Source organism: Lytechinus pictus, chromosome 1 (genome assembly GCF_037042905.1).
Source record: "Lytechinus pictus isolate F3 Inbred chromosome 1, Lp3.0, whole genome shotgun sequence".
Classification (NCBI taxonomy): Eukaryota; Metazoa; Echinodermata; class Echinoidea; order Temnopleuroida; family Toxopneustidae; genus Lytechinus; species Lytechinus pictus.
In genome coordinates, this window is record NC_087245.1 from 26,505,964 (window position 1) to 26,533,851 (window position 27,888).

General features: G+C 34.5%; 1 protein-coding gene across 1 annotated transcript; it reads right to left on the bottom strand.

The window, feature by feature from the left end:
• Window positions 1-60: 60 nt before the first annotated feature.
• On the bottom strand, window positions 61-27,888 carry LOC129260043 (glutamate-rich protein 3-like). Its single transcript, XM_064099204.1, has 12 exons — window positions 27,602-27,888; window positions 26,319-26,483; window positions 25,476-25,586; window positions 24,895-25,089; window positions 23,262-23,466; window positions 22,469-22,655; window positions 21,654-21,838; window positions 13,676-13,753; window positions 11,045-12,762; window positions 9,481-9,552; window positions 6,227-6,342; window positions 61-5,259 (listed from the first exon to the last, which is right to left on the bottom strand). Exons 1-12 carry the CDS (start codon window positions 27,827-27,829, stop codon window positions 4,704-4,706), a joined length of 3,816 nt encoding a protein of 1,271 aa, XP_063955274.1. The 5' UTR covers window positions 27,830-27,888; the 3' UTR covers window positions 61-4,703.

Here is a 27,888-nt window from a genome sequence, read left to right on the forward strand (position 1 = left end):
TAAAGATCATCATTAAGCATAGAAAATATACAGAAGACATGTGCAAATAAACAAAGATAATTATATGGCATTTTGTTCTAATTTATTATTCTTTGATCACTATGCTCTAATAACAAATTTGCTTGTGAGAAAGTAAACACAGAAAGACGAAATATATTGTGAGATAGTAGTTGGACGGATAAATCAATAAGTGCACGTTTTGCTTTAGAAATGTCACATAATTCAAACAGTAAAGCAGTGTTTAGTACAGAGCTTGCATAAAAGAACAAAAAAGTATAAAAACTCATTGCAATAAAATCCCACACTTGTATGGTTATGTTAATCTTATAATGCAAATAGAGGCAAATCTGCATGGGAAAAAAGGGTAATGCTAATACAGTAATTGACATTACTAACATTGTTCAATGATATAAGAAGAAGTAAGGTGGAGTCAGTCTTAAAAATACGACCCAGGGCCCGAACCTATTAAAGGTGATGGTAGAGGAAGGGACAGGGGAGAGACTATACCATCCCCTATTTCTCATGTGATGAAAGGGGGTGGGAATAAACTTGTGTGTCAGTACAAATGTACAGCACCCTTGTTTTCCTGATGGAGTGATGTCACTCTGGATGCAACTAGATACAATTAATTTAGAAACTAATAAACTTTTACAGAAAAAAAGGAAATGAAGATTCACTTGTGGTTTGTTTTTTGATGGACCCGAACACAATTTTATGATAAACAATGCTAAAAAAGACTCTTACTTTCAACTGAAAGGGATCACTCTGTTTTCAGAAATTGTTCTGAAAATTCTATAAGCCATTTACTTTCCAACTTTATACATCCCTGTCCAAAAATGTTAATTTCCCAGGATTTCCCTATGTAAATAATAATAATATTTATATTTCTTTTCCAAGAAAATATGAATATCATTCATAAGGCACCATCGGAAGGCATTTTGTATGAATTCAATTTGAAAAATATAAATTGTAATGTATACACTTGGTAACATGAATAGCGTGAGTTTCATATCAGAAATTAGCATTAAAATATTAAGATATTTTATTTTTTTCAAAAAAAGTACACTATGCAAATGACATATAGAGAGACAATGCCAATTTTTAAAGCCTGAACTTTATCCTGAAATGACATATGAATGTAAGTTTTGCATCATCCCATCATATTTGATTTAATTGCCTTTTTTAATTGAATGCATGAAGAGATGAGAGTAAATTTGAGTTTGACCAGTAACTTTGGTAAACAACACAACAGTCAACTACAGCCCATTGCAAATCAGTATACTATCAGAGTTATAACAAGAACAACATTTTGGTGAGTGTATGGAAATATCAAGTGACTAACAAACTCACGCAGGCTTACAAAATAGGATTTGCATTAAGATTAGTTTAGAAAAAGGAGTGATTATTAAATCCAAAGGGTGATTAGGATACTGTGCTTCTAAAGTAATACATTGATAATACAATATCATACAGTTTGTGCCATCAGGTATTAGTTACAGTATGTGCAGTTGTGGATTTTGATCAAACTGCTGTACACAAATAGGCATCTTTCTTTCAATCTTTGACTTTATTTTTCATTCAAATCGCCAGATACATGCACAGATAGACACAACCATGACAGCTTAAAATAGCCTATTGTGATAATCAATTTGATATATCTATTTGATAAATCATTCAATCGCGTTAAGCTGAACAACTTCAATAATTCATTTTCATATTAGTACATTAGCCTCCAGAATGATTTCACTTCTTGTACGATGTTAAAATCCCCACATCTCTCAAATTTTTTATAAACATGTACTAGTATTCAATTTCTTTGCTTTACTAACAAAATAACACTAGAATATACATACACATGACCATACATTATTAGAAATACACATGTACTTATCAGAATCATACAAATGAATCAAAATATCAAGTTCTTAGCATTCTTATAATCAAATTCACTCCAACTGATAATGAAAAATTTGAAGAAAAGGTTCATCAAAAACATTATGATCACACATCATGCAGCATACTAAAATCACACACACATTATACCTAAATGCTGCATTATAAGCCTGTAGAAGTGTATTCTATAGTAAGCTCAGTAGCAAAGGCTTCATAACATCAATTCAGAATTAGCAGAAACTAGGCAGAAATATCCAGAATGATGGATTTAAATTTACAATTTCTTTTTTAACAATCTCAATTATGCTTCCAATGAAATCAAATTGTTTTGAATTATTGTTGTTGGAATGTTGTTTGAATACAGATCATCATTATTCAGAGTACATTCAGAATGCTCTTCATTTGCAGTAAAATGTTTTCTTCTTCCAATGTACATCAAGCTTTTTTCAAGCAAAACATTAGGTCTGGACCCATGAATTGGTCCGAATATCTGGAATGCATTCACTTGTTTAAAGTACGGTAAAACAAAAGAGAGAATTTAATTCTGACTGCATTTCTGCTCATTCTTCTTCTCGTGTGAACATTATGGTTAACATAAAACATGCTTGAATATTGTAAAACTAAACATTCCTTAGTAAAATGTATAGAAAATATATATTTCAATATCTTGCAAAGCCATACAATGTGCGAAGAATTTTGTTTGGCCACATACAATTAATGATGATATCAATTTCTGTACCAGATCTGTACAAACTCCAATATTTTACAGATATAACAAAGTAAACAAACCACAATTACAGCTTCATTTAGGTGATTAACATGTAGCAACCTCTCTCTATATCACAGATCTATTTCAATAAAATATTGTAATAACAATTATCCAAGTATGTTTATATGCATTCATAATTAACAAATAACAATCATTATATGTACATTACTACTTGCAACTGCTGATGAATATGAAAGTGACTATAGTCATTTATGAATAAAAATATCAAGAGGATAAAGTACAATTGAAAAATACATATTCTCCATACCTGTACAGAAAATGCCCAAGCAATTATCTCACATCTACATTGAAATATATTTTGTTAATTTCTTTTTACAATAAAGGAGATATTTCTTTACCATATATGTTTCTTAGTTTCAAGGTGGAAAGAGTGTGAAGTACTTTATTCTATCACACACATAATTAAAGGAATCATTGTTAATTCATAGGCAAACATAGATGTACTTGTTATTTTAGTTTTGAAGACAAAGCTATATCAAGGTAAAATATATAGATGTAATCTGATATCAAATACTAGTTGTCAACTAGTCAAGGTTTGATAATTAATTATTCTCATTCTCTTTCTCTCACTCTCTTTCATTCACCCCCCCCCCCTCTTTCTACCTCTCTCCTCTTCTCTTCTCTTCTCTTCTCCCTCTCAATAAGACAGGATAGAGAAGAGTCTCTCTGAAATGATCATACATAATAATATATGGTAGCATTTAAAACTACAGATTTCACTTCGAAGATGTCTCTCTCTATATATACATATACAGGTTGATTTTATCCGTATCTAACCAGGGACGTTAGAGGGAGAACACATCCCTGATCTAACCTACAGTATACTCTTAAATCATCATCAATCACAACTGCAACTTCTCAATTTGAATTGCAATTAAAATCTACTTAAAATAGAACCTTGATGATAATCATATCAAACTGAACATGCTATTTTTCCATTTGATTAGTATTAAAAATCATGCCTGAAATTGCCTTTAAAAATATACACGCATTAACCAATGAACATATATATAATACACTAACTTAGAATCCCCCAACATACTCAGACAGGTTTATGATACAGAAATTGCACTCTAAAATTACATGTATACGCTAGATTACATCAGGTCAAAAGGCCTTACATGGTCCTACGATTTTCAGTCAGTACATGTAAGTCATTACAGTTTCATTAACATACAAAAATAACTTGGACATAGTAAAAATATATATGTATACCCTCATGTTAATGTTGAGGAGGTTTATGGTTCTTGTGTAGTTAGTACTGGGAAGCACTATGGCAGAATAAAAATATCAAATGAGAAATGAAAAAAAAGCAATGGAGTGGAATTTGAGAGACACAAAAGAGAAAAAGAGGGGGGGAGAGAGAATTACTTTGTGAGATTGGGTAAAGCCCTTGAAAGAACTGTAGGCTAGATGACAGCTAAAAGCAGATGAAGAGGTGATGAGATGATGAGGCTTGACACTCCAATAAGCTTGACATTGAGGGAATTTATTCCACCATCCTTTTCAGTACCCAACACAAGGTGAGCCATAAAACCTCCCCATATGTTATCCATACCATCATCAAATCCTTTAAAGATCACCTCCCTCTCAGATTCTTTGACATTGGGAAGTTGTTTGACATCTTCCGGAAGACAGACTCAATAATTCTGCAAGCCTGCAACGAACCAAGTCTAAGAAGATGGGAATGAAATATTGTCACCATCTGTGATAGTAGGCATATACACTATCTTCATAAGATATGAAAATGCTATTAAATTAAGGACCAATTTGCCAAGACCAAAAAAAAATTATGTCAGATAAAATAAAAACTAAGGGAAGTGTTCTCTGACATACTTGCCTTTATCACAATTTGCATACCGTGCAGGCAACTATTCACTTCTCTTTAAATGCATGTGTTGCTCACGAACAATGTTTCTTGTCTTGATATTCAGCTTTTTTTGTCTAGACATTTACATCAGCTATTGAGCAGGTAACATTCACACATGAATAAGATCGATAGCAATCCTGTAATAATCAGTTACCAGATGAACTCTCCAGTTTTCAAGATCTCCTCAATCTCTTCAGCCAGTTCTTGCGTGACTTGATTATCCCTTACGAAGTTGATCGAGGTTAAGACACTGTTATCCTTCACCAGCTGCAGAAGGGCACGGGCGCTCTCATCGGTGATACCATTCCCTTCCAGATTCAGCTCACAAAGCGTGGGATGGTCACGTATCGCCTCAATGATCTCCCTGCAACCGCTGTCTCCCAGACTTGCATACTCTATACTGAGAGTTGACAGGCTCTTGTTGCATCTGAGGCCAGCGGCAAGGGCCTTGCAACCGGACCGTCCCAGGGAGTTGTCACTGAGGTTGACGTTGGTGATGTTTGTGGGTAGTTTGAGGAAGTCTGCGACATCCACAATTCCCTTATTAGTGATCTTGGTGTCTCCTAGGTCTAGGTGTGTCAATTTTATCCCTGTCTTAGGTTGTTCCTCTGCATCTTCTGTTGCCTCAGGGATCTGATGGTGTAGGGTTATCAAGGATCGCATGATGGCTGATATACCTTTGTCCTCTAGTGGATTAGCGCGGAGTCTGAGGTGGGAATAAAAATGGAATAAGTTAGCATTTAAGACACAAGTCATATTTTCCTCTTTGTCATTGTTTGTCAAGGCAGTTCATCTTGGCAAATGCTTTACCAAGATTACTTCATAACTTCAATACAAGTGTGTAAATCACAACATCATGCGTGGAGATCGATGTAAACGAACATGCTGTGTACAGAATTACAATTCTATTGGATGAAAGAACATAAAATCAATAACTTACATACATCAATACCATGATTTAAGCATTTGTGTAGATAACATTCCATGGGATGTTAAAAAAAAACAACTTAGAACACAACTGATATTGGTAAAAAAAAAATCATTTGTATTTTGAGCACAGTGAATGGACACCTTTTTGCAAAGCAATATCAATTGCCACAATGCCAGATGGGATATAAAATCATGCAGTTTGCATGCACAAATGATAACATGACTCATGGCAAAAAGGTGTACGAATGAGCTTTATCCCACAAAGATATCTCAAAACAGCATTTGAAGTTCGGAAAAAAGGTTAATATACATGTTTCCTCCACACAGCAAACAAATGCAAGTGCTTTTCCAAATTTCCAACATTCATTTGTTTTAATTTTCTTTATAGAGTAAGGATAAAGTCTCTGCTTAGCATCCGTTATCAAAACGATCCATAAATATCACTCAAAGTAGTGAACTTAACATAGCAAAAGTGAAAAAAATAAGTTCACTCTGCTTTATTAAACAACTGAAGATGATGCACAAACTTTAAATCTAAGGAAAAAGAGAGCACAAATACAAATGCATGATATCATAAAAAAGACTTGCATTTTAAAATCCCTTGAAAGATTTAGTTCAGAGTTTGTAAATATCTATCAATCATGAAGTCTCTCAAAGAGTAAGTTTTGGTGAAAAAAAATTGGAGAAAGAACTATTCTACGTTCTAATCTACAAGGAATAATTAAAAATTGTTCTGAACTTACAGAAGATATTCAATAGATTTGTACTTGGGGTCTTCGAGCAAGGCCTGGGCTATCTGTTCGGCCTGATCACTACCAAGGCTCTTCTCATTCATGTTCAAAGCAAGTCGACTGTAAGACTGTCAACAAATTGATTCAAAACTTATTTTAATATTCATCTCCAGAAGATATATTCTAACTAAGTAGGGGCAAGCTTGGCAAAAAGGACTATCCACAAAAAGAATATCAATGGATGTTAGCTTTTATTTTGAGGGTAGACTGTTAAAACTTTGTACATGAATCTAAAAAATTGATTCGATGACAGCTCAAGACATGTCAGTTAAAGTAGCAACCCTTTCTTGCCTAGAAAGAGTTATCTAATTTCAGACAGTATTGGCAGCATTGCCATAATTGTAATATAAAGCTGTATCTAGAAAGTCCTCAAATTTGTTAAATTTGAGAAACAATACTCGAACAGCTCACCGATTATATATTACGCAAATAAGTTTATTTGTAAAGTTTCAAAAACATTCCTTTTGAAGGAATTACCTAAAACCAACTTGGATTATTGAATTTTCAATGGGCAATTATTTAAGACCAAATGCTTTGGGCAATGAAGATATTATCAATTCTGAATTTCGATTCATTTTTAAATTATGTTAGTTTAGACGATTTAATTCTATATGGACTCAGTAGATAAGTTAAAACCTGATGTAAGAGGAGAACACTAGGTTTTGGTAAATTCCCTCCTTGATTGTCAAAGATTATAGGAGCCAATATCAAATGTGAATAAGAGGTATGATTAACATAATTAAAAAGCAATAATATATGGTCATTATGGATGCATAACAGTTTAAATCTAAGACAGTGCTTGAATTATATATGTATAAATATATTAGATTTAAAGAAACTGAGATTTGTTTGAGTCTGAAGGATGCTTCATGAAAAACAAAAATTTTATAAAAGCAAAAAAAAATGCGAGATTGTCCTCAGAAAACAGGATATAGCAGAATAAACCCTCTGTGGAAACTCTAATTCTGTACAAAGATTTAAAATAAATTCAGATAGGCTGTGGTTTGTGATCAGTCATACATGTACTCTGGACTTAATTTGAATCTTGATTACTTATTCTTAAATCTCAAAGAATAGGAATTCAAATCTATAAACTTTAAATAAAAATCCTTAAGGTTTAACTTTAAGTGGTAGATTGATCACTGATCACAGCTGATCTGGATTTATTTTAAATCAATGAAATTTTCTTGATTAGAGTGTGAATGCAAATTAATAGTTTGAATCTAAATGTGTTGTGCTTTGTGCCATTCTTCATTCTTGCATGATGAATTGCATGTTTCATGCTATAAGATTATTACTAAATGCTCACAATAGGACAAGAGTGTGCATATACATAAAGAGTGCAGATGATAATTGCATGCGTGACAGAATGATACCAAATTGAAAAGGATTGATAACCAAATGAAAGCAACTCTGATAAGGTTAAATAAGTATTGAAAATTTGGATAGAAAAACAAAGTTTAAAGAAATGATGAAGATGAACTTCAATTGTTGATGAATAAGAAAGACAGTCAAAGAGAAAGAGAAAAGCGCTATTGAAAAGAATAAAACAGAAAAAAGAATAAGATTATTCTTTCCTGTCCAGACTTGTTAAGACATTTAATTTTTCCTGTCTGAGAGCATTAGTGTAAATATACACTCTAAATTCCAAGGACTTAAGATAAATCCAGATCGGCTGTGAATAGTGACCAGCCGAATATTAGATTTAAACCTTGTTGATTCAAATATAAATCTAAAAGATTTGAATTCAAATCATTTGAGATTAAAAGTTAATCCTTAAGATTTAAAATAAATTCAAAATTCGGCTGGTCACTATTCACAGCTGATCTGGATTTATTTTAAATCCTTGGAATTTAGAGTGCATATCCAGAAGACTAAAATAGTTTTTTAAAAATGTCTGCAAAAGTGGTTATTTGTGTGTTAAGTTGATTTCAAACCTACAGAGTAGGCTGTCTCCTTTTAAAAAATCAAAACACAATAAATTTTGGAATGATGTCAAGGGTATGTAATAATTAAATTATAATCTAAATAAAAAGAAAATCTAGCTTTAAGAAGTCCTACAAAACAAAAAAGGGGTAACAGGCAATAAATGTAATGAGATCATATTGGTGATTTTGCAACAAAATGAGAAAGAATATTTCACTGGTTTGGTAACTAATTTTCATGGCAACTTATTTTTGTTAGAGAATTTGAAAATAACAACAGTGCAATCTACACTAGTTTATCAAAAAGAAAAGACTAGGAACTGAAAAAAAATATTGAGCCTGAATAATGCACATTCAATTTACAGGTACTTAGAAAACTGACTGGATAGAATAGTGCCAGACTTTATATGTATTCAAGCTAAATTACAGCAGCAATGATATAGCAATGTCTAATCTATATTAAAATGCTGGTAAAATATATGCGGGCACAGCTAAAGTGCACTTAGTCATATAAATAAAAATAAGCATATTGTGAAAGTGCAAGGATGAGAGATTATACTGCTTTACAAATAGCCAACATTTGATCCCTAAAATTCTTTTTAAATCCAGCCACAATATATATCATTGGCTTATGGCACAGACAGCCTTAATAGAGTCATATCCAGAGTCTTATCATAAATCCAAATGTATTTCTTTTACATATTTTATACCGTAGTAATTTAACATGCTGGACCTTGGTGGTAGTAGATGAATTATCCATATACAACAAAATATTCAGAATATTATAAGGGGGGGGGGTGGGAATAATTCTGAAAAGATTTTGATTCATAGATTAAGGTCTATCTATATCAGAAACACAATGTTCAATACATATGCATTTTTGTAATTTATAGAAAATAGAAGATACATGTTTGATTTGCTATATTACCAGATTTACTCCCTCCAGCCTCGACTAATGTTACTAAACTTTCAGTCCTTAAGAAATCCATAATAATTCTTCCTACTAACCTTATAGTAAAGTCACACCTCATTTTGCCATCTTAGTTTTTAAACATAGGCAGATTGTTGAAATCTTTATTAAAGATTATGATGCATTTTCCATATTATATTTGCTAACACTAATTAATCAATTCAATCTCTTGAATCCACACACAAAAAAATAATTTATTTCTTATTGTTGCTGTATTTTCTAAGAAATGTCTATAAAATCAATGACCCCCTTGACCAGAAAGCAATAAAGCAAATGAATATTTGGCAAAGCTAAAAGAAAAGAAAAATCACCTGATCATTATCAAGAGGAGATTCTTTGTTGTTAGAATGTGACTGGTCTGGAATACCTGTATTATCAGGCTTCTACCCAGATAGAATAATAGAAGATATACACATAAGAATGATACACATACACAATCAGTCATATCATCATCATTTTCAGCCTATAATCTGCAGCCATTATCCTTGCTGTTATGAGTAAGATGTGGCAAGATAATCGTCTTTGCTGTAAGCAATGTGTCTGATGTGTTGAGACTATCTAATAGTGGATGAGAAGGCAAAGTCAACCCTCTTATCCTTCTTTATATTTGATAAAGCTGCAGTGTCCACCTTAGATTATAGTCTACATTTTCATGAAATTTCCTAAGAGACCAAAACCAATTTCAAACAATTATTGAATATACATTTTAACATATTAGCAAGGTATTTTTAAAAAATCACATTTAATCACATACTCCTATCCCTCCACAACAAAATCTATATTTTCTCTTTAAAATCTTGTTCAGGGAATTTGTGAAAATGATGATGATATGAACAAATAGATATATAAGGATAGATTTCATTAATACAAAGGATCATCAGATTAATTGTGTTAATGGATGAAAAATTAGTGCATGAACTCCAGCATAACATTCTTACAGAATGAAATATAACATTAAAATTAATGTTATATAGCACTGCCATGAGTTGTCTCTCCAGTATTACAGCCCATATCTACTGTATTTGAACTAGCGCAAATTAGACATGTCAAAGAAATTAATCCATGATTGAAGTGAGGGATTATATCCCTCAGTTTAAAATTCCAATGGTTTTTACTTTTAAGCTTATGATGAAAAGAGAGCAGTCTTTTAATCAAACCACAGATTTTGCATGACATGTAGAATATGCCTACACATCTTAATCGTTATTGCATTTGAATTAAGATTTTGATCATATCTATTCAGAGATTATCTGTTTTTCTTACAGAGAACAGAAAAAACAGGAACATATGGTGCGTGTTTTCATAATAAAAATATCCACATAAACCTCCCAAACAAATAACATGAAAGTGAATCAGAAAGGTGCAAGGATCACAGAAGCAAACCCCAAAAACTACCGTTAACAACCTTAATAGATTTTTATATCATACCACTTACAAGAAATTAATGTTTTTATTCTTGTTTTTTCTCTTTTTGTTTGGTTGATTCACATTATCCATAGAAAGAAAAAGTTTTGTTCTAGAAAAATTTTCGTTTTCAGAAATGAACTTGATTCCAAAGCCTTTCGTAGTAGGAACACACATTATAGGATATTTGTTTCATTTTCGAAACATAATATTCTTGGTTTGCACTCAGAATTGTTCAAAGCAAAATCATAGAGTGTTTCCTGTGAAAAAGAAAAGTTTATCAATGTCAGGTCTCTTTTCATAGCATTTGATATCAAAACTGACCCTTAACTTAAAATGATATGAATGTTATGGCCTTCTTGTTCTCAAAATGAAATTAAGGTTAGAAATGATATTGGATGCTTTATATACTTCCATGCTAGATTGTGTAATATATGATTGAAATTCAAATGAGGCTAAATTGGAACTTACTGAATCAGTTGCCTGTTCTTGAATGAAACCAGATAGCTTCAACTTCTGTTTCTCCTCATCTTCAGAATCAGAGCTAGATGAGCTGGAGTCTGATCTATATCCATCTTCCTTCTCTTTCTTCTCTTCCTGCTCTTCATCCTTCTCCTCAGCATCCTTCTTTTCCTCTTCTTCCTTATCATTTACAGTTTCTGCAGCCTCCTGTTGTTCCTCCATTTCTTCTTTATCTTGACGTGAATCATTAATATTTTCCTCATTCTCCTCCTTTTTCTGTGCACTTTCTTCTTCTGTTATTCCTTGTTCTGACTCTCTATCTTGGTTGTCCTGGGTTGGTTCATCGACAGGAGCATCTACAGTATCCTCAAGAGGCACTTCTTGATGCACCTCACTGTCCTGAGCCTCTTGGGGAGCAACTTCATCTGCTGGATCTGCCTCATCTTTTGGACCTTCTTCATGGGGTTCACCTTTCTGTTGAGTCTCTACAGGACCTTCTGACTGAATGTCCTGTGACTGTTCAACAACATCTTCCTGTTCAACTTCAGGGACTTCCTGTTCTTCTGGTATAGGATCTTCCCTTTCAGTAGTTGCTTCATCACCTGCCTCATCATGTTCTTGTCCAGGAGCACTATACATAGTTTCCTGAGGATATTCCTTTTCATCTTTTTGCTGAGCCTCTGAGGCATCATCTTTTGGCTCTTCCAACTGCTCTATCTCAGGCTCAACAGGACTCTGGACTGGCATGTCCTCATCTTGTACACTCTGGGTATCCTTCTCAGCATCCTCGGCATTACCTGCATCATCATCCTGTGGGCTGACTTCCTCCTTCTCCTCTTCTTCTTCAACCTGATCTCTTTCAATCTGTGCTTCCTGCTCCAAGGTATTTTCATCCAGGGTCTGTTCCTCGGCTTGATCAGCATCATCCTCATCATTCTCTCTAACCAAGGTAGCTTCATGGACAAGAACAGCTTCTTGAGGAGGAGGATCCACTTCCATTTCTGCAGTAACCTCTTGAGTAAGACTCTCTTCGAGCACTTCTTCCGTCTCCTCCACCTCATCTCTGGCACTCTGGCCGATGTCCCTATCTGAGTCTTCATCTTCCTTGACCTCAGCTTTGTCTTCCTTTTCATCTTCAACTTTTTCATCATCTGAATCTTTCAAAGTCTGTCTCTCAGCCTTCTCTCCCTTTTCATCCTCATCAGCAGAGCTTGAAATCTTGAAATCAGCTTCAGATTCTGTATAGTTTCTTTGACCCTCCAACAGACTCTTCTTATCCTCGTCTTCTTCGTCGGAAGACAAGAGCCGGTTATCTCCCTCAGATGCACTAAACAGACTCCTCTCCTCCTCTTTGTCATCTTCTTTTTCTTCTGGTTCATCTTTTACTTCTTCCTCATCTTCTTTTTGAAAATTCTCCTCCACTTCTTCAACGACACTCTTGTTTTGTTCACTGTCTGAGCCATATTTTTCTTCTTGAACCACCTCTTCTTCTTCTTTCTCCTCTTCTACTTCTTTTTCAGATTCCACCTCAAGGTCACTTTTCTCACCATCATCCTCTTCAACTTCCTCTACAACAACTTCTTTCTGCTCTTCTTTTTCTTCCTCTTCTTTTTCAGATTCCACCTCAAAATCAGAATCGCCATAATTGTCTTCCGTCTTCTTGTCTTCTGCATGAATAGACTCTTTTTCACTCTCCACTTCTGATGAGAAGCCATCTGATTCATAATCTGTAAGATGATGATTAAAAAAAGGGGAAAGTGGAAAAGGATATTGAATGACCAAAATGGTACTAATTAGTATCGAAAGACATAAGTAACAGTAACCAGTAATTCAATACTGTTACCGTCATCATAAAAAATTATTACCACTGCACGCTGTGCATTTATCATCGACAACATTATTACCAATATCATCATTATCAACAGTCATAATTACACTTGCAACTGCACTGCTCACCACTACCATTACCATCATCATTATCATCATCATCATAGTCATCATCATCATCATCAGCATCACAATCATCAAAAAGGACTGTTATGAATGTACTATCATCATTATGCACTTCGACAGCAATCGGGGGGGGGGGGGGGAGGGGGACATGTCTCGCCCTTAAATTTTGTACAACACTCTATGGGAGGTAATTCCCCCCCCCCCCCCACCAAAGGAACCCAAAATCTTAAGAAACGGCCATGCATAATTATGCGTCATTATCCTTAATCAAATCATTCTCACAAGCAACAACTTACCTAAATAAAATCTCAAGTGGGTACACATCTTGGTTGTGAAATTCTTATCTTGAGAGGAAATGTGTATTACCACAGTTTTTATATAGGCAACACTGTCTTTCATCATTCATTTAGTTTGATTTTTTCTTTACATTGTGCAAAAAAGAAAAAGGTACAAAAACAAAACACCTTAAATGTTTAATCTGATGAATAACCAAAGAAAGCATCGGCCAAACAAGTTGGAAAAGTGCAATTTCACCACAAGTCTTGGTGTTAACTTTTGACGGGGTAATTAGATTTCAGCATTTGGCCCCAGTTGTGTATCTTCTTAGGCATGCAATTTATACCAAGTACCTCAATATGAAGAATAGAGTAGAGCACCTCTGCTAAAATAATATTATTTTGCACTCACCTTTCTCCTTCTCTTTATCTTCATCATCTTTTTGCTCTTCATCTTCTTCAAACTCATCGTCCTCGTAACCATCATTTGCTGCAAACCAAAATCACAAGGATATACTGTTTACAGTGTTCATAGCAAATGTAATTTTTAACACTGCACATTTCCTCAGTGGTAATTTGAACTACAGTACTGTATTCATCACCAAGCTGTTTTACAGTGGGGTGGGGTGGGGTCCAATGCATGGTTCTGGCAACTATTCCACAAGAGTACTTACACATTAAACCATAATATTTCATATTGGTTAACTTTTAGTTTTGTTAGAAATCCATTGACTTAGAATTCCCAATTACATCCCCCTCTCTTCCTCCATCTATACGCCTCCCTCCCTCTCACCTTCTCACCTTCTCACATTCCCCCATTAAATCTTTTCATATATTTCTCCCTCCCCCTTTCTTTCTCTCACTCCTCTCTCTTTCTGCTTTCTCCCCCTCCTCTCTCACCACTGGCGTAAATCCTTGCGTTACACCTATTGTCGGGGGGGGGGGGGTGATCTAATGTTCACAGTGACATCATACAATGAAAGTATCCGGCCCATGCATAAACATAATAGAGCCGCTTTGTCCCCAGACCATTGGGCCGGAGAAATGCATTCAATTCGGATATGTTGGATCCGCGCTTGATTGTTCCACCCCCCCCCCCCCCGAAGAAAAGGTGTGACGCAAGGATTTATGCCAGTATCTCTCGCATATACATGTACATTAGGCTTACTCCTTTTTATCGCCATTTTCACTATTAAGGTTGCAGTATTCATCATGCCCACCTATATAATGCCAGGAATAAACATGATACAAGTAGTCTACAGTCACCCTTCTCTCTGACACACTCTAGCTAACGTAACAGCAACCAACCTGTGGAATAAACTCCCATCTGAACTTGGAACAGTGCCAATCACTATTACACTTTTGATATAACCTTGAAAACCATCTCCTTAGATATTCATCTTATTTTGTATGATTATCTAAAGTACATGTCTTTGTTATTTGTTTCATTTTTGTGTATTGTATCTTTCTTTGTTGTCAATGACTACAGTGCAAGATTATTTGTATACCCTTATTTTTATCTCATCACATATTTACAATTTTTTTAATACATAACCATAACAAATAATACCCTATTTAAAAAGCAGTAACTGATAATCATTAAAAAAAAGTTACTAAAATTCATCAATACAAATTTGTGAAAAAATGAATAAAGTATGTAAAGATTGTTTTAAATGAGGCAAACAATAAACCACATATGTAAAAGTGAACTAAATGTATCAGGGTTTTATTACGCCATCGTAATATGCAAATGAGACTTTCTTCATGGAATTTGTAATGTTTCGTGATATATTTTTTGGGGGAAAATGGTTGTCATATTCAGTTTTCAAATCTGAAGCCCTACACCAAAGTTTTGTTCAATTCTAACTTGCATCTTATAGATTAAACCTTTCTAATAAAAAAAAAACAAATTTGTCCTAAACCTCCAAACTGGTTGAAAGAAAACTACAGTCATTTTTTTTTCAAGGGAGGGGATACTGGGCAAAATATAAATGAATAATTGTTAACCTTACACAATATAGTTGAATGAACATACATGTAAGTGGTGACTTCAGTAAATATGAAATGAAATTTAACCCATAAAGGTGCAGAAGATGTACATGTAAGTTCATAATTAATCTGCTTTGGCTCTGCAGATTGGCAACAGTCATAATTTTCTACTAATTTTAGTGAAAGAAAATAAATATGAATGTACATAAGTCAGAATGAATAATAGTAAACTTGTAATCGGATTTGCCAATTTGCACTCTTAAATAGTCATTTTGTCATTTTCATTGCATTGCCAATTCAGAATGTGTCGTGTTAATTATAGCTTTTATTCAGGAAAACTACCATATAGTGCATTGGAATCACACCAATTTTTTCAGTACATTTTTCATATTTTAGTCATATTTCATGTGATTGCTAGAATTCCAAATACAGGGAAACTGCAAAAACATCAGATATGGGTTAATGTTTGCATGAGCTTTGCTTGACAATGATAAGTGTTTTTTTTTTTTTTTCCAATTAAGAACATTAGGAGCAAACATTGTGGAATATAAATTCTGCAATTTGATCACAAAAAAGTGCAAAAGGTTAATATTGGTTTGATGACAGTTTAAAGAGGGGAAAGTTAACACTGAAATCAAGTTGGTTAAAGTATAATAGAGAGATGTCAAATAAAGAAATTACCAAAGGAAAACAGAGGGCTTTTTAAAATGATTTATGAAGTTTTTTTTAATTTTTGTGATACCACATGGAAGCAGGCCCCCCCCCCCATTCATTCATATCATCTTCTAATATAAATCTTCTTTAAAAAAAAAATGAAATGCAAAATGTGTGAATTCTATATTTTTACCATTGGACAATTTGAAAAATATATGATTCATGATTACATAATGTATTTAAAGGACAAGTCTACCCCAACAAAAAGCTGGTTTGAATAAAAAGAGAAAAATCTAACAAGCAAACACTGAAAATTTCATCAAAATCGGATATAAAATAAGAAAGTTATGACATTTTAAAGTTTCGCTTAATTTCCCAAAACAGTTATATGCACATCCTGGTTGATATGCAAATGAGGGGACTGATGATGTCACCCACTCACTATTTCTTTTGTATGTTATTATATAAAATAAGAAATATTCTGATTTTCTCCCCCTTGTCATGTGAAATCGAGTTTTGTTCCTTCCTGAACATGTGGAATGAACATTGTTTAACATTATGTGGTTCGGTTAAATGTCCAATTGGTAAAAATTGAAATATTGTATAATTCAAACAATAAAAAACAAAAGAAATAGTGGGTGATGGACATCATTGACTCTCTCATTTGCATGTCACTGAGTTGTGCATATAACTGTTTTGTGCAAAATAAGCAAAATTTTAAAATGGCATAACTTTCTTATTTTATATCCGATTTTGATGAGGTTTTCAGCATTATGCTTGGTTGATTTTTCTCTATTGATTCAAATCAACATTTTTATGGGGTGGACTTGACCTATAAAGGAGTATTTTGAATTATGAAATTTACATCACAGAACATGAGGGAACTACTGAGATGTGATATCACAATATTAAATTCATATCTCTCTATAATAGTTTTTGATGGCTTTCATCAAGCCTTCATCAATGTGTGGTTTTTTTTTCATTTTTTCTGTTTTTTACTATAACCAAATTGATTTAAAGGTGAACTTCCCCTGTGAAATACACATTAAAAGGAGAAAAAAAAGATAAATTGTGTTATGTAATGAATACACAAACACAGTATAATACAGTTTGAGATGAAGTGTTTATTCACAAGCAATTTGATTAAATATAGACAAGATAAAAGTGAGAGTAAAGAACAGTGCAAAAAATATCACAAATGATGATCAAAACAAAAGTAAGGAAAAGATAGACCCATTATATCTTTTCAAATATATTAAGTTTGAAAAAAGTACAGTGTTAATAACACACAGATAGAACTTTGATACAATTCACATCAATAAGAGTTTCAGCTTGAAAGGAAATGGAAAGTTATACAGACAAAATTCTCAAAGCATAGATCCTATTATGTTATGGCCTGTTTTAGTTTTATAATGAAATGATAGAGTATATAACAATTATGAACAGAATGGACTAATAAAGTGCTGTTAGAGAATAGTGCAACTGTTATATATACCACTATAACCAGGTATTAATTGGATTTGATATCAGCTGCTGAATCAATAAATAATATCATGTCAATTAAAAATTTTAAAGCTTTCAAAAGCCAGAGATATGTACAAACATGAAACAAGTAGAAGTAGAAGTTGATCCATCTGATAGAGTTTGAGTCATAGTGCGAATGAAAGTGGGATGGACAGAATAGGAGAACGTCTCTAAATACAAAACATCTGGCAATCACCTTTTGCAGGCAGTGGCATGAAAATTTTAAGTACAAAGTATTGATGACACAATAAGATTAATAAATCAGAGGTTTTTCTATAGAAAATTGCAGACCTATGTTTTGTCTGAAAGCACTTTTTTTTCCAGTTCTAAAGTCTGTTCATGGTGGGGTGGGAGCTATCATTTTTCTATAAATTTTCAAGAAATTACATGTATGTATGAAATGACACCACAAAGTTATCTACATATCCAAAAACATGTCAAGTATACCATTCACAGATTCAATTGAAACACAAACTAATGTCCACTCAGTGATAATATACACAAAGTGAAGAGTGGATGAAAATGACATCAATATTATAGAAACAATTAACAAAGAATTTTAAAGATATATATTTAAGTCCCACATCCAGCACTCCTTGTGCACTGCTTATTACAATTTGAAAATTTTAAAGCATCTATAACTGTATTTCATCAAAATGTCTAGAAAAACAACTGAAATCATGAAAATAAAACTGTTTTCCAAAAACCAAATACAAATTCTTTTTATACAGAAGATTAATTATCATAGCAAGCATGTGTGTCATATTTCAAAACATGGACTGTTTGAAATTCACATCACAAAAATGAATGCTCATTGTTCAGAGTAGCAGCAAGAGGGTGATCACAGATATTATAAAGCTAAAAGAGACTTTCAGATTTAAAGATGAAATATAGATGTTGGCAAAGTGAAATTAATATAAGGTGATTGCAGTTCAAAAGGTAAGAGCACATAGAGATACACTGTAGGTATTTTTCATTGTAATAATGCAAATAAATGAACAGATACAGAAATAGACCGATGGATGAAAGAAATTGTTATGAATGATACACATTGATAGTAAGACATCTCTGTGTACATGGGATTGTATCATTTTACTCTCAACAACTCTCTCTCTGTTTTTTTTTTGGGGGGGGGGTGGAGGGGTTTTAATGGGTGTAATTTCATTAGTATCCATTCAGCACACAACCTATTTGTCCAGTCCATTTCTAAGCCTCTATTATAAACAAAATATTTTAGTTGCTTTTCAATCCCAATGTCTGAAAAGAAAGTTATAAAAAATAATAATAAAAGAATGATGCTGAAATTGTCAGTTTGTGGAAGCATCATAAAAAATCAAAGTACTTTTTGAAAACATTTTGTGTAAAAACACATACATGCACTTTTGGCTGGAAATAAACAGACTACTATATACTGTTGGAAGGTTTATCAATATCAATACAGGCCTTGTTTTGTCAGCGATGATAATCCTGTAGCAATTGTCAGTATTTTTTTTCTTTTTCTTTGTTTCTATCAGTAATCCACCTTCATTAACGAAGACTTGGTTTCCAGAAATAGACTTTGCTTGTCAAACTGAAGACTAATGAGGTCTTTTCATCATCATGCTGTCACGTAATGCTCTCATTCTTTTTTTCTTCTTAATTATCTTTCCTTTCCTGATGCCTAGGGAACTGCATGGGTTCATTAATCATTGCACTGTATGTTCTAAATTGGGAATGTTGAATGTACCTTGAACTGTGTGAAGTAGGTTGTTTGTTTCTACGACAGACAAATACTTCATTTTCAAAGGCTTGTAAACTTAGCTTTTCAAAATGCATGGAATTTAGCTTTTGGCACAAAACATGTGTACAATATGGCTGCAAAACAACATGCGTTGTTGGAACAGTTTTGATTCTTTGATTTCCATGTATGTAGATTATGGATTTAGTTTGAACTACATGCATTAACTAATGCCCACATGTTACGCAGCTTCAGTAATTAATTTTTTCAAGAGGGGATACATTTTCTCCTCATTTTAATTTTTCATATTTGCAATTAAAGGATTTTGCATCCGATTGTGTGGACAGGGACAAACAAATAAATGTACATTGGATGTCTATGTGTTGTATGCTATTGAATGATGTGATACCTTATATCACACATCAACTGCATCAGTTTGCAATACAATTACATACATTAAAAGCTCATTGTGGCCTTTCTGACACCCCCCAATTAACTTTGCATTACTACGCAAACATGAAGTTTGATTTGGGTATGAGGTATGGTGGTAATGGCGGTGATTACATTTTACCTGATTGCTAAGAAAGGATGAATGCTTCTAATCAAGCAAGCACAGGACCAAAGGTCTACAGTCCTCTCCAAGGGACCTAATAATGAGGATAAATGCCTTATTAAAGGGCACTAGTTCAGCGAAAGGGAATCGAACCCGGGTCATTGGAATCCAAAACCCCGCTCTATACTGCTAAATAATTCAAAACAGTGAAACTCATTTGAGACAAACTAATGAGAGATTTACGAGGACATAAAGAAACACAGAACACATGTTAGAGAACATGCAGACAAGACAGGCAAGATTGTTACAATATACAAAACAAAGAGCTTGGGAAAGTGCAGCATACTTTGACTAATGATATATGAAATTAATTATGAGCAAGTGCCATCAAAATAAATGCTTGAGTGTTGGTACAGGAAGGCAAAGTGATTTTAGATCTATTAATAAAACATGCACGTGAACGTCAATACTATTGCACATATGAAGCAAAATTAATAATGAAAATGAAATGTCACTAAAACATGAAATTTCTATATGGACTAAGGTACTCGTGCTCTAATCTGGGTTTCCCTAATCTTGCCCTCATGCATCTATTTGGCAAACTAAGGAATTCAATTTCACAAGGTGTAATGGGTTGGATTCTAGCAAAGAAATAATATTGGTATTGTGGCTAATTTTGTGATATGATATGCCAAAAATCATTTGTCCAGTCAAAATGTGCATCAAAATGCAAAGATGGAACCTTTCTCATCCAGCAAATGGATGACAGCTTTAGAGGTATAATGTCACGGAAACCATGTATTTTGGCTCTACCGAGATTCCATCAACTTAAATATGATATAAATTATGTGTGATTGCAATTCCTTTGGGGACCATTTCATAAAAGACTTAAAAAACTTTAGCAACTTTGCCAATATGGTGACTACCATCATGGTAACAGGGCTCTGCAGCTAACGACAAATAAATTTTCCATGGTGATTGCCAAAATGAAAGCTACCATAATCAAAAGTCCTCATGACACATGCCCTAGGATGTGTAATTGATGCTATGATGGTCCCCCATCACTAATCTGTAATCCCTCCAAGGTCAAATGTCCTGTGAAAATTTCTTCTGAATTCACCCGATATATCCTTCCTTCCCCTTGACCCCTTTCTGCCCTCTTCACCTGTGCTTTCTGACCTGGTTTCCCTTCAGGTTTAACCTTTGACCTTTGACCTCTGCTCTTAGCCAAATCACCCGATTCCATTTTCTTATCTTCTACCTTACTAGAAGTATTTGAAACCTGTCTTTCATAATCATTGTGACTGTATGGTGTCTTTGTTTTTTGCTTTTTAACTTTCGAGCCATTCTTGCCTTTGTCTAATACAGGTAGATTATTTTTCTGCTTTGATTTACTCCTTGTCTTTGTTGTTGTTTGTGTGATTATACCCTTGTACCGTCTTTCTTTGGTTGTTTTAGGACCTGATACAGCTTTAGCGGGGTTTTTCTCTTTAAACTGGTTACTTTCATTGTCTCTCCTCCCTCTGATTACTTTCTTTTTCTCAGCACATACCCTACTAACTCCAGTTTTAGTATTAACACTTTCCACCGGCTCATTACACTTACTACTCTCACTCCCCCTTGATGACTGCTGATTATCTATTCTTTTCTTTGTCAAACCGCTTCTCTTTTTGTCCGATCCACTGGACACATTTCCTGTTTCCTCAATGTTTTCTGAACCGGAGGAGCTTTCAAAGCTGTTACCATATGTAACATCACTCCCACTGGAATCAACTGAATAACTGCTATCCCCAGCATCTCCCTTATCAGAGCCAATGGAATTAGAATCACTGGCATTCCCATCATCAGAGTTTACTCCCTCTGGGATTTCACTGCCATTGCCGTTCTTACAATTAGACTCACTCCTGCCGTTGTTAGTTTCCCCATCACCCTTTCCCTTGCCACTCTCCTCACCTTCCTCTTCCATTTGAGTTGATTCCTCTTTTCTTCCTTCATCTTCTTCATCCTCCTGCGGTTCTGTCTGGGTAGACATACCCGCATGCTCTGGTTCCGGCTCTGGCTCTGGTACGATAGTATCCGTCTGAACGTCCTTGTATCGCTGCCTCTCTCTCCTCGCAAACTCTGCTTCTACTAGACATCTGAAGTAATGAATAAACAACACCAAAAACAATATAATAATGGGATGCTGAAGGCTTGGTGGGGAAGTTTGAATAATGTGCAAAGATATTTCTGACTATCATGCAGTGAATAAGATTGAAAATTCAATCTGAAAAAAAAATCAGAGTGCTTTGGACCTGAAAGGAAAATTTGCTATATTAAATAAACATTGGGTTGGATTGAAAAAAAAAATCTTGAATCTTTCAAATTGAACATTAAATCTTATTCACAGGGTGGTAGCCAAAAATGTCTTTGAATTAATTGCAGAAATGGTACAATCTCTACATGTTATCATACAAAAGATAAAAAGGTAATCAATTATAACATCCCATCCCGTCTGGATGTAATATTTTATTTGATTTTAATTCTTTCTCATATTTGCTATTGATATATAGGTCTATCAATATTGGATTTTGGTTTGCGTGGGCACTTTCACCACTCCCTGTTGAGCAATCCAGTGAGTTTCCATACTCAATTGCTGTATATACAACATTAAATTTTGCATCCTACTGGGTACCCATTTAATACCTGGGTAGAGAGTGGTAAAGTATAGATTGATGCCTTGAATGCTACCTGAGAAATCATATGACATGAAATAATTGAATACTTACTTGTAGCAAGGAGATGATCCATGGACCCCAATGAATTTGAAATGTCCCTTTGAGCCTCCAAGCAACGCTCCCGGAGTATACTTATACTCACAGCATGCACTTAGACGAAGAACCTGAACACGGTTGACAAAGAACGTCACGCTGAATGGGTAACCACGGTGACGACGTGACACAAAGATCAGATCATCTGGTGGAGGAAAATCGCCACAAAAGAGGCATTAATATCTCAAGCAAAAAAAAATTTTAGGAATAATACACAAGCTGATATTACATGTTTTATTTTTCACCTTTCATAACAATGTAAAACACAGAAAAGACATTGGAAGAAAAGAATGATAATAATAATATTCAATTTGTACATGTAAACATAGATGTAACATACACACAGTTCTAAGCACTTTACAGATATATAACAATCGACCTGCTCATAACATTTTTAATTGCCTGCATGCAATGTATGCACTTTTTCAATAATTCATTACTGCTTTACCTCACTTAACTTAAATAAGATGAAGTAAGCTTTAATGGAGTAAATTCTTAACAAGAACTAATCTACTTAAATAAGATTCTTAATCATTTTGATTCCCATCAGCTTACATTGAAATCCCATCTTTCTAGATTATAAGTAACTATCCACTTTTAGGCATGTAAGGTAAAATGCACTCTCATGTTAAAACGGTGAAAATTTGAGATCTTACATTTAGCCCCCAAAACAGTCACCAGTAGTGTGTAAAGTTGTGCGTAACTAAGGAACATCCTTATAAAATGTCTCCCCATTCATCCCGATACTTACTCCCTTTCTCGGCAAAGCCCTGAAACACCACAAGGTTCTCGCCTCCGCAATGCTGCTGGTAGACTTGAATCTCGTCTCTCTTATCCTCCCTCTCATACTGAAGTTTGAGGCCGGTACCACGGTACCTCACCGTCACATCACACATACTCTGAAGCTGGGTGGCATGGGGGTAGGCTGGCTCCTTCCGATGGAGGGCAAGGGAACCCTGAGTGAACAAAATACAGTGAAAACCTGCTTTAGCAACAACTTGCATAGAAGGACAACCTGTCCATGCAAACCATTATTTTGGTTTCCCTTGAACAGTCCCCCCCCCCCCAACTGACACATGTATTATATGGACCTGTCCAGAAAGGCCAGCTATTTATAAAGACCATTGTATCATCATCATTGGGTGGTCTGTATAGACAGGATCGACTGTATTTACAGAAACATGTTTATAAAGACCATTTTATCATCATCATTGGGTGGTCTGTATAGACAGGATCGACTGTATTTACAGAAACATGTTTATAAAGACCATTTTATCATCATCATTGGGTGGTCTGTAGAGACAGGATCGACTGTATTTACAGAAACATGTTTATAAAGACCATTTTATCATCATCATTGGGTGGTCTGTAGAGACAGGATCGACTGTATGTACAGAAACATGTTTATAAAGACCATTTTATCATCATTATTGGGTGGTCTGTATAGACAGGATCGACTGTATTTACAGAAACATGTTTATAAAGACCATTATATCATCATCATTGGGTGGTCTGTATAGACAGGATCGACTGTATTTACAGAAACATGTTTATAAAGACCATTTTATCATCATCATTGGGTGGTCTGTATAGACAGGATCGACTGTATTTACAGAAACATGTTTATAAAGACCATTTAATCATCATCATTGGGTGGTCTGTATAGACAGGATCGACTGTATTTACAGAAACATGTTTATAAAGACCATTTTATCATCATCATTGGGTGGTCTGTAGAGACAGGATCGACTGTATGTACAGAAACATGTTTATAAAGACCATTTTATCATCATTATTGGGTGGTCTGTATAGACAGGATCGACTGTATTTACAGAAACATGTTTATAAAGACCATTATATCATCATCATTGGGTGGTCTGTATAGACAGGATCGACTGTATTTACAGAAACATGTTTATAAAGACCATTTTATCATCATCATTGGGTGGTCTGTATAGACAGGATCGACTGTATTTACAGAAACATGTTTATAAAGACCATTTAATCATCATCATTGGGTGGTCTGTATAGACAGGATCGACTGTATTTACAGAAACATGTTTATAAAGACCATTCTTCTTGACCACCTTTGGTGGTCCTTATAGGCAGGCTAAAGTATTAGAGGAATCTGCATGCATATATGAGCCAAGTTTGAAGTTGAAACCTCAAACGGTTCTTTTAGGTTTGATATCAGAAGAATGTAGAATTGGTATTCAGGTATTGATGACTTCTGTGACCTTAGACCTCATGAAACCTAATACTTATTAAATCATCAGCACTCCTATGGTATAAAATATAGTATTCTGTGACCTACTCTACAAAAAAAAATATCCTAATCTGTTGAACATTTCAATATCTTACCAACAATCTGTAATAAAATTTACCTTATTCGATCTGGGCCTATAGCCCCGGCCATTTTTGGAGACTACTCCGCCTCCAGTCTTGTTCCTTGGTGATCTTTGACCCTTTGACCTGGCCGCAGGGGGTCGCGGGGTCACGTCTGGGGAGTATGGAGAGAGACCTTCTTTCTCATCAGGTCTCAGGTTCAAAGAGATCCTGTGTAAAATCTTAGGGTCCAACTGGAGAGAAGAAAAAAAAAGACGATCTGAAATCAATTCACTGAAACATTTTATTTAAAGACATAGAATTTAGTCTTCTCTGTTTGGTTGATAGATGCTCAAATGTATATTTACACTTCCAATTTTTATTTCAATTTCATTTTGTTAATTTTTGTTCATCAATATAGAAAATGACGGAATATTATGCATACATACATATACTGTAGTAGATATTATACTTTTACCTTTGGATAATGAAAGTTTATCCTGGAAACCACTTTCCCATTATCATTTACATTTTGAAGGTCAGTTGTAGAAATTGAATGAATGTGACGAATGAAAAACCTTCTTTTTGTTGACTATCTTCTATTCATTTCATGCAATGTGTTATTTGAAAATATAATTACCTCTCTGAGTGCAGGGGAGTCGACTTCACCATTACTGCTTGTATCAGATCTGTCTGACCTAGCAGATTCACGATGTACAGGGAACCCATCCTGGTCAACATATACCACACCCTATTAAATAAACAGATATATTGCATACATGTTAACGTATACCATACAATTTAACTTCATGTACATTAATATACATTTATACAGTGCTTTTACACTGTCAAATTTGCTCTGAGCCATTCAGCAAGGATATGACAGTTTATAATAGTCAGTGAAAAAATTACTGACCATTTGTTTCATGAAATGGTTTTCAGTTAAACATATACCATACTATATCAAGAATTAAAACCGACAAAAAAGTATTAAAACAGACATTCTATTCTGGTACATTATGCAACACAAGAGAAGTATCCTTTTGCTAGCTGCAATTTTTTACATGTAATTTTCTTCATTTTTTTGTTTCCATCTGTATGTGATCGTGATTGTATGAGATAAAAAGAGATAAACAAATCATTATGGGGTACAAAACTAGTCTGCAAGTACAGACTAATATTTGACTCTTTAACCAATTATACCATGTCTAGAGCGAAGAGTACATGTAGATGGCAATCTTTCTGTCTGGTAGATGGCAATCTTTCTGTCTGGTAGAGGCAGCTATATTACATACAGCTATAGTCTCACTACTTCAGACTCTGTATTATGCACTATGTGAATTGCACTAAAACCAAAGGGGCAAAACCGGTACAGCATACAGGTCTAGAAAGTTAGAACTGACATATATATTCATAAATGGTATGGTTACATGCAAACTCAATTACGCGTATGTTTTATTTGAAATGAATCATTTTTACTCACCGCTCTCTTAGATGATGGCCTTTGTCTGGCTGGTGCAGTAGATGGCCTCCCTCCACTACGAGGTGGCTGTGGCTGTCTTGATTGGCTGTTGTAAGCAGATTTAGGTCTCCCCCTTGGGCTCAAGTATTGGGTGATATCTTCATCCCCTTTCCTTCCTCTATCCATCTGAAATAATTGAACGGAGGTGAACTACCGTAAGTAACGGACTATAAACCGTACCCGTTTATCCTATCACAAAATTAGCTACCAAAAGTATCATCATCATCATCATCATCATCAGTGTACGGAAGAAGAAGGCAAGCCTGTCGAGACTTCCGGTCGTTCCTTCTGATAGTACTTGTTCCAACTTGACTATTTTAAATGTCTTGTAAAATTACATGCATGCATGTTGCGTGGAGGGTGGACGGATTCTTTTTATTTTTTTAGGGAAGAATTTGATGATGGCAAGACCAACATTACTTGTACTTAAAGGTCAAGTCAAGTTAAAGGTCAAGTCAACCCCCAGAAAAATGTTGATTTGAATAAATAGAGAAAAATCAAACTAGTAAAACGCTGAAAATTTCATCAAAATCGGATATAAAATAAGAAAGTTATGACATTTTAAAGTTTTGCTTATTTTTCACAAAACAGTGATATGCACAACTCGAATGAGACAGTCGATGATGTCCCTCACTCACTATTTCTTTTGTTTTTTATTGTTTGAATTATACAATATTTCATTTTTCTATAGATTTGACAATAAGGGCCAACTTGACTGAATCATATAATATTAAGCAATGCTCATTTGTGTGATTCATTCATTTAGTGTGATTTTGAAATTGTTAAAATTGAAAATTTCTTTGTAATCTAATGTAGCAATTCATTCATAAAAACTGAATAAATCAACGTTTGAGGAATAATATAAAGAAAGTGTAGAAACAATCTAAATATTGCATGTAATTCTTATTGAACAGAGTCATCAATTTTAAAGTCAAGCTCCTATTGAGTCAGTATATATCACATAAAACATCATATTATCACAACTGACACAAAAAGGTACATGTATGTAAAAGTCATATACATGTATGCATTACGCGTATATCAAGTACCGTACAGTGTAGAGTATGCACTAAGTAATTAATTCTTCTCTATTTCTTATTAAATTTCTCAATTTAAGATCTTTATGTTCTATTCTTCTGCCATGCTCTGAGGTTACATGTACATTTGTATGGCTTCTACAGTGTACTTATTCATTCATATTACATAAATACTGTACAGGAAATGGTGAGAATATTTCATCCTACCCTGACTCTCCTGACCAACTCCACTTTCGAAATCTCCTCCAGCTTCTGCTTGATGTCTGCCTGCCTCTGTCTCTCCAGATCAAGAGTCTTGTGGACGATAGCTTGAGCCATCAGATCCCTGACATGGCGCTGGTGTTCCTTTCGCGCCATGTTGAGCCGGTAGGTGGACTCGGTGACCAGCTCACCGCGCCTGGTGACCAGTCCGGCCCTCCTCAGGTGTTTTTTCATGCGGGTGTTGTTGAAGTAACCCACCAGGTGCTTGTCCTGGAGGCTGCTATAGGTGGCCA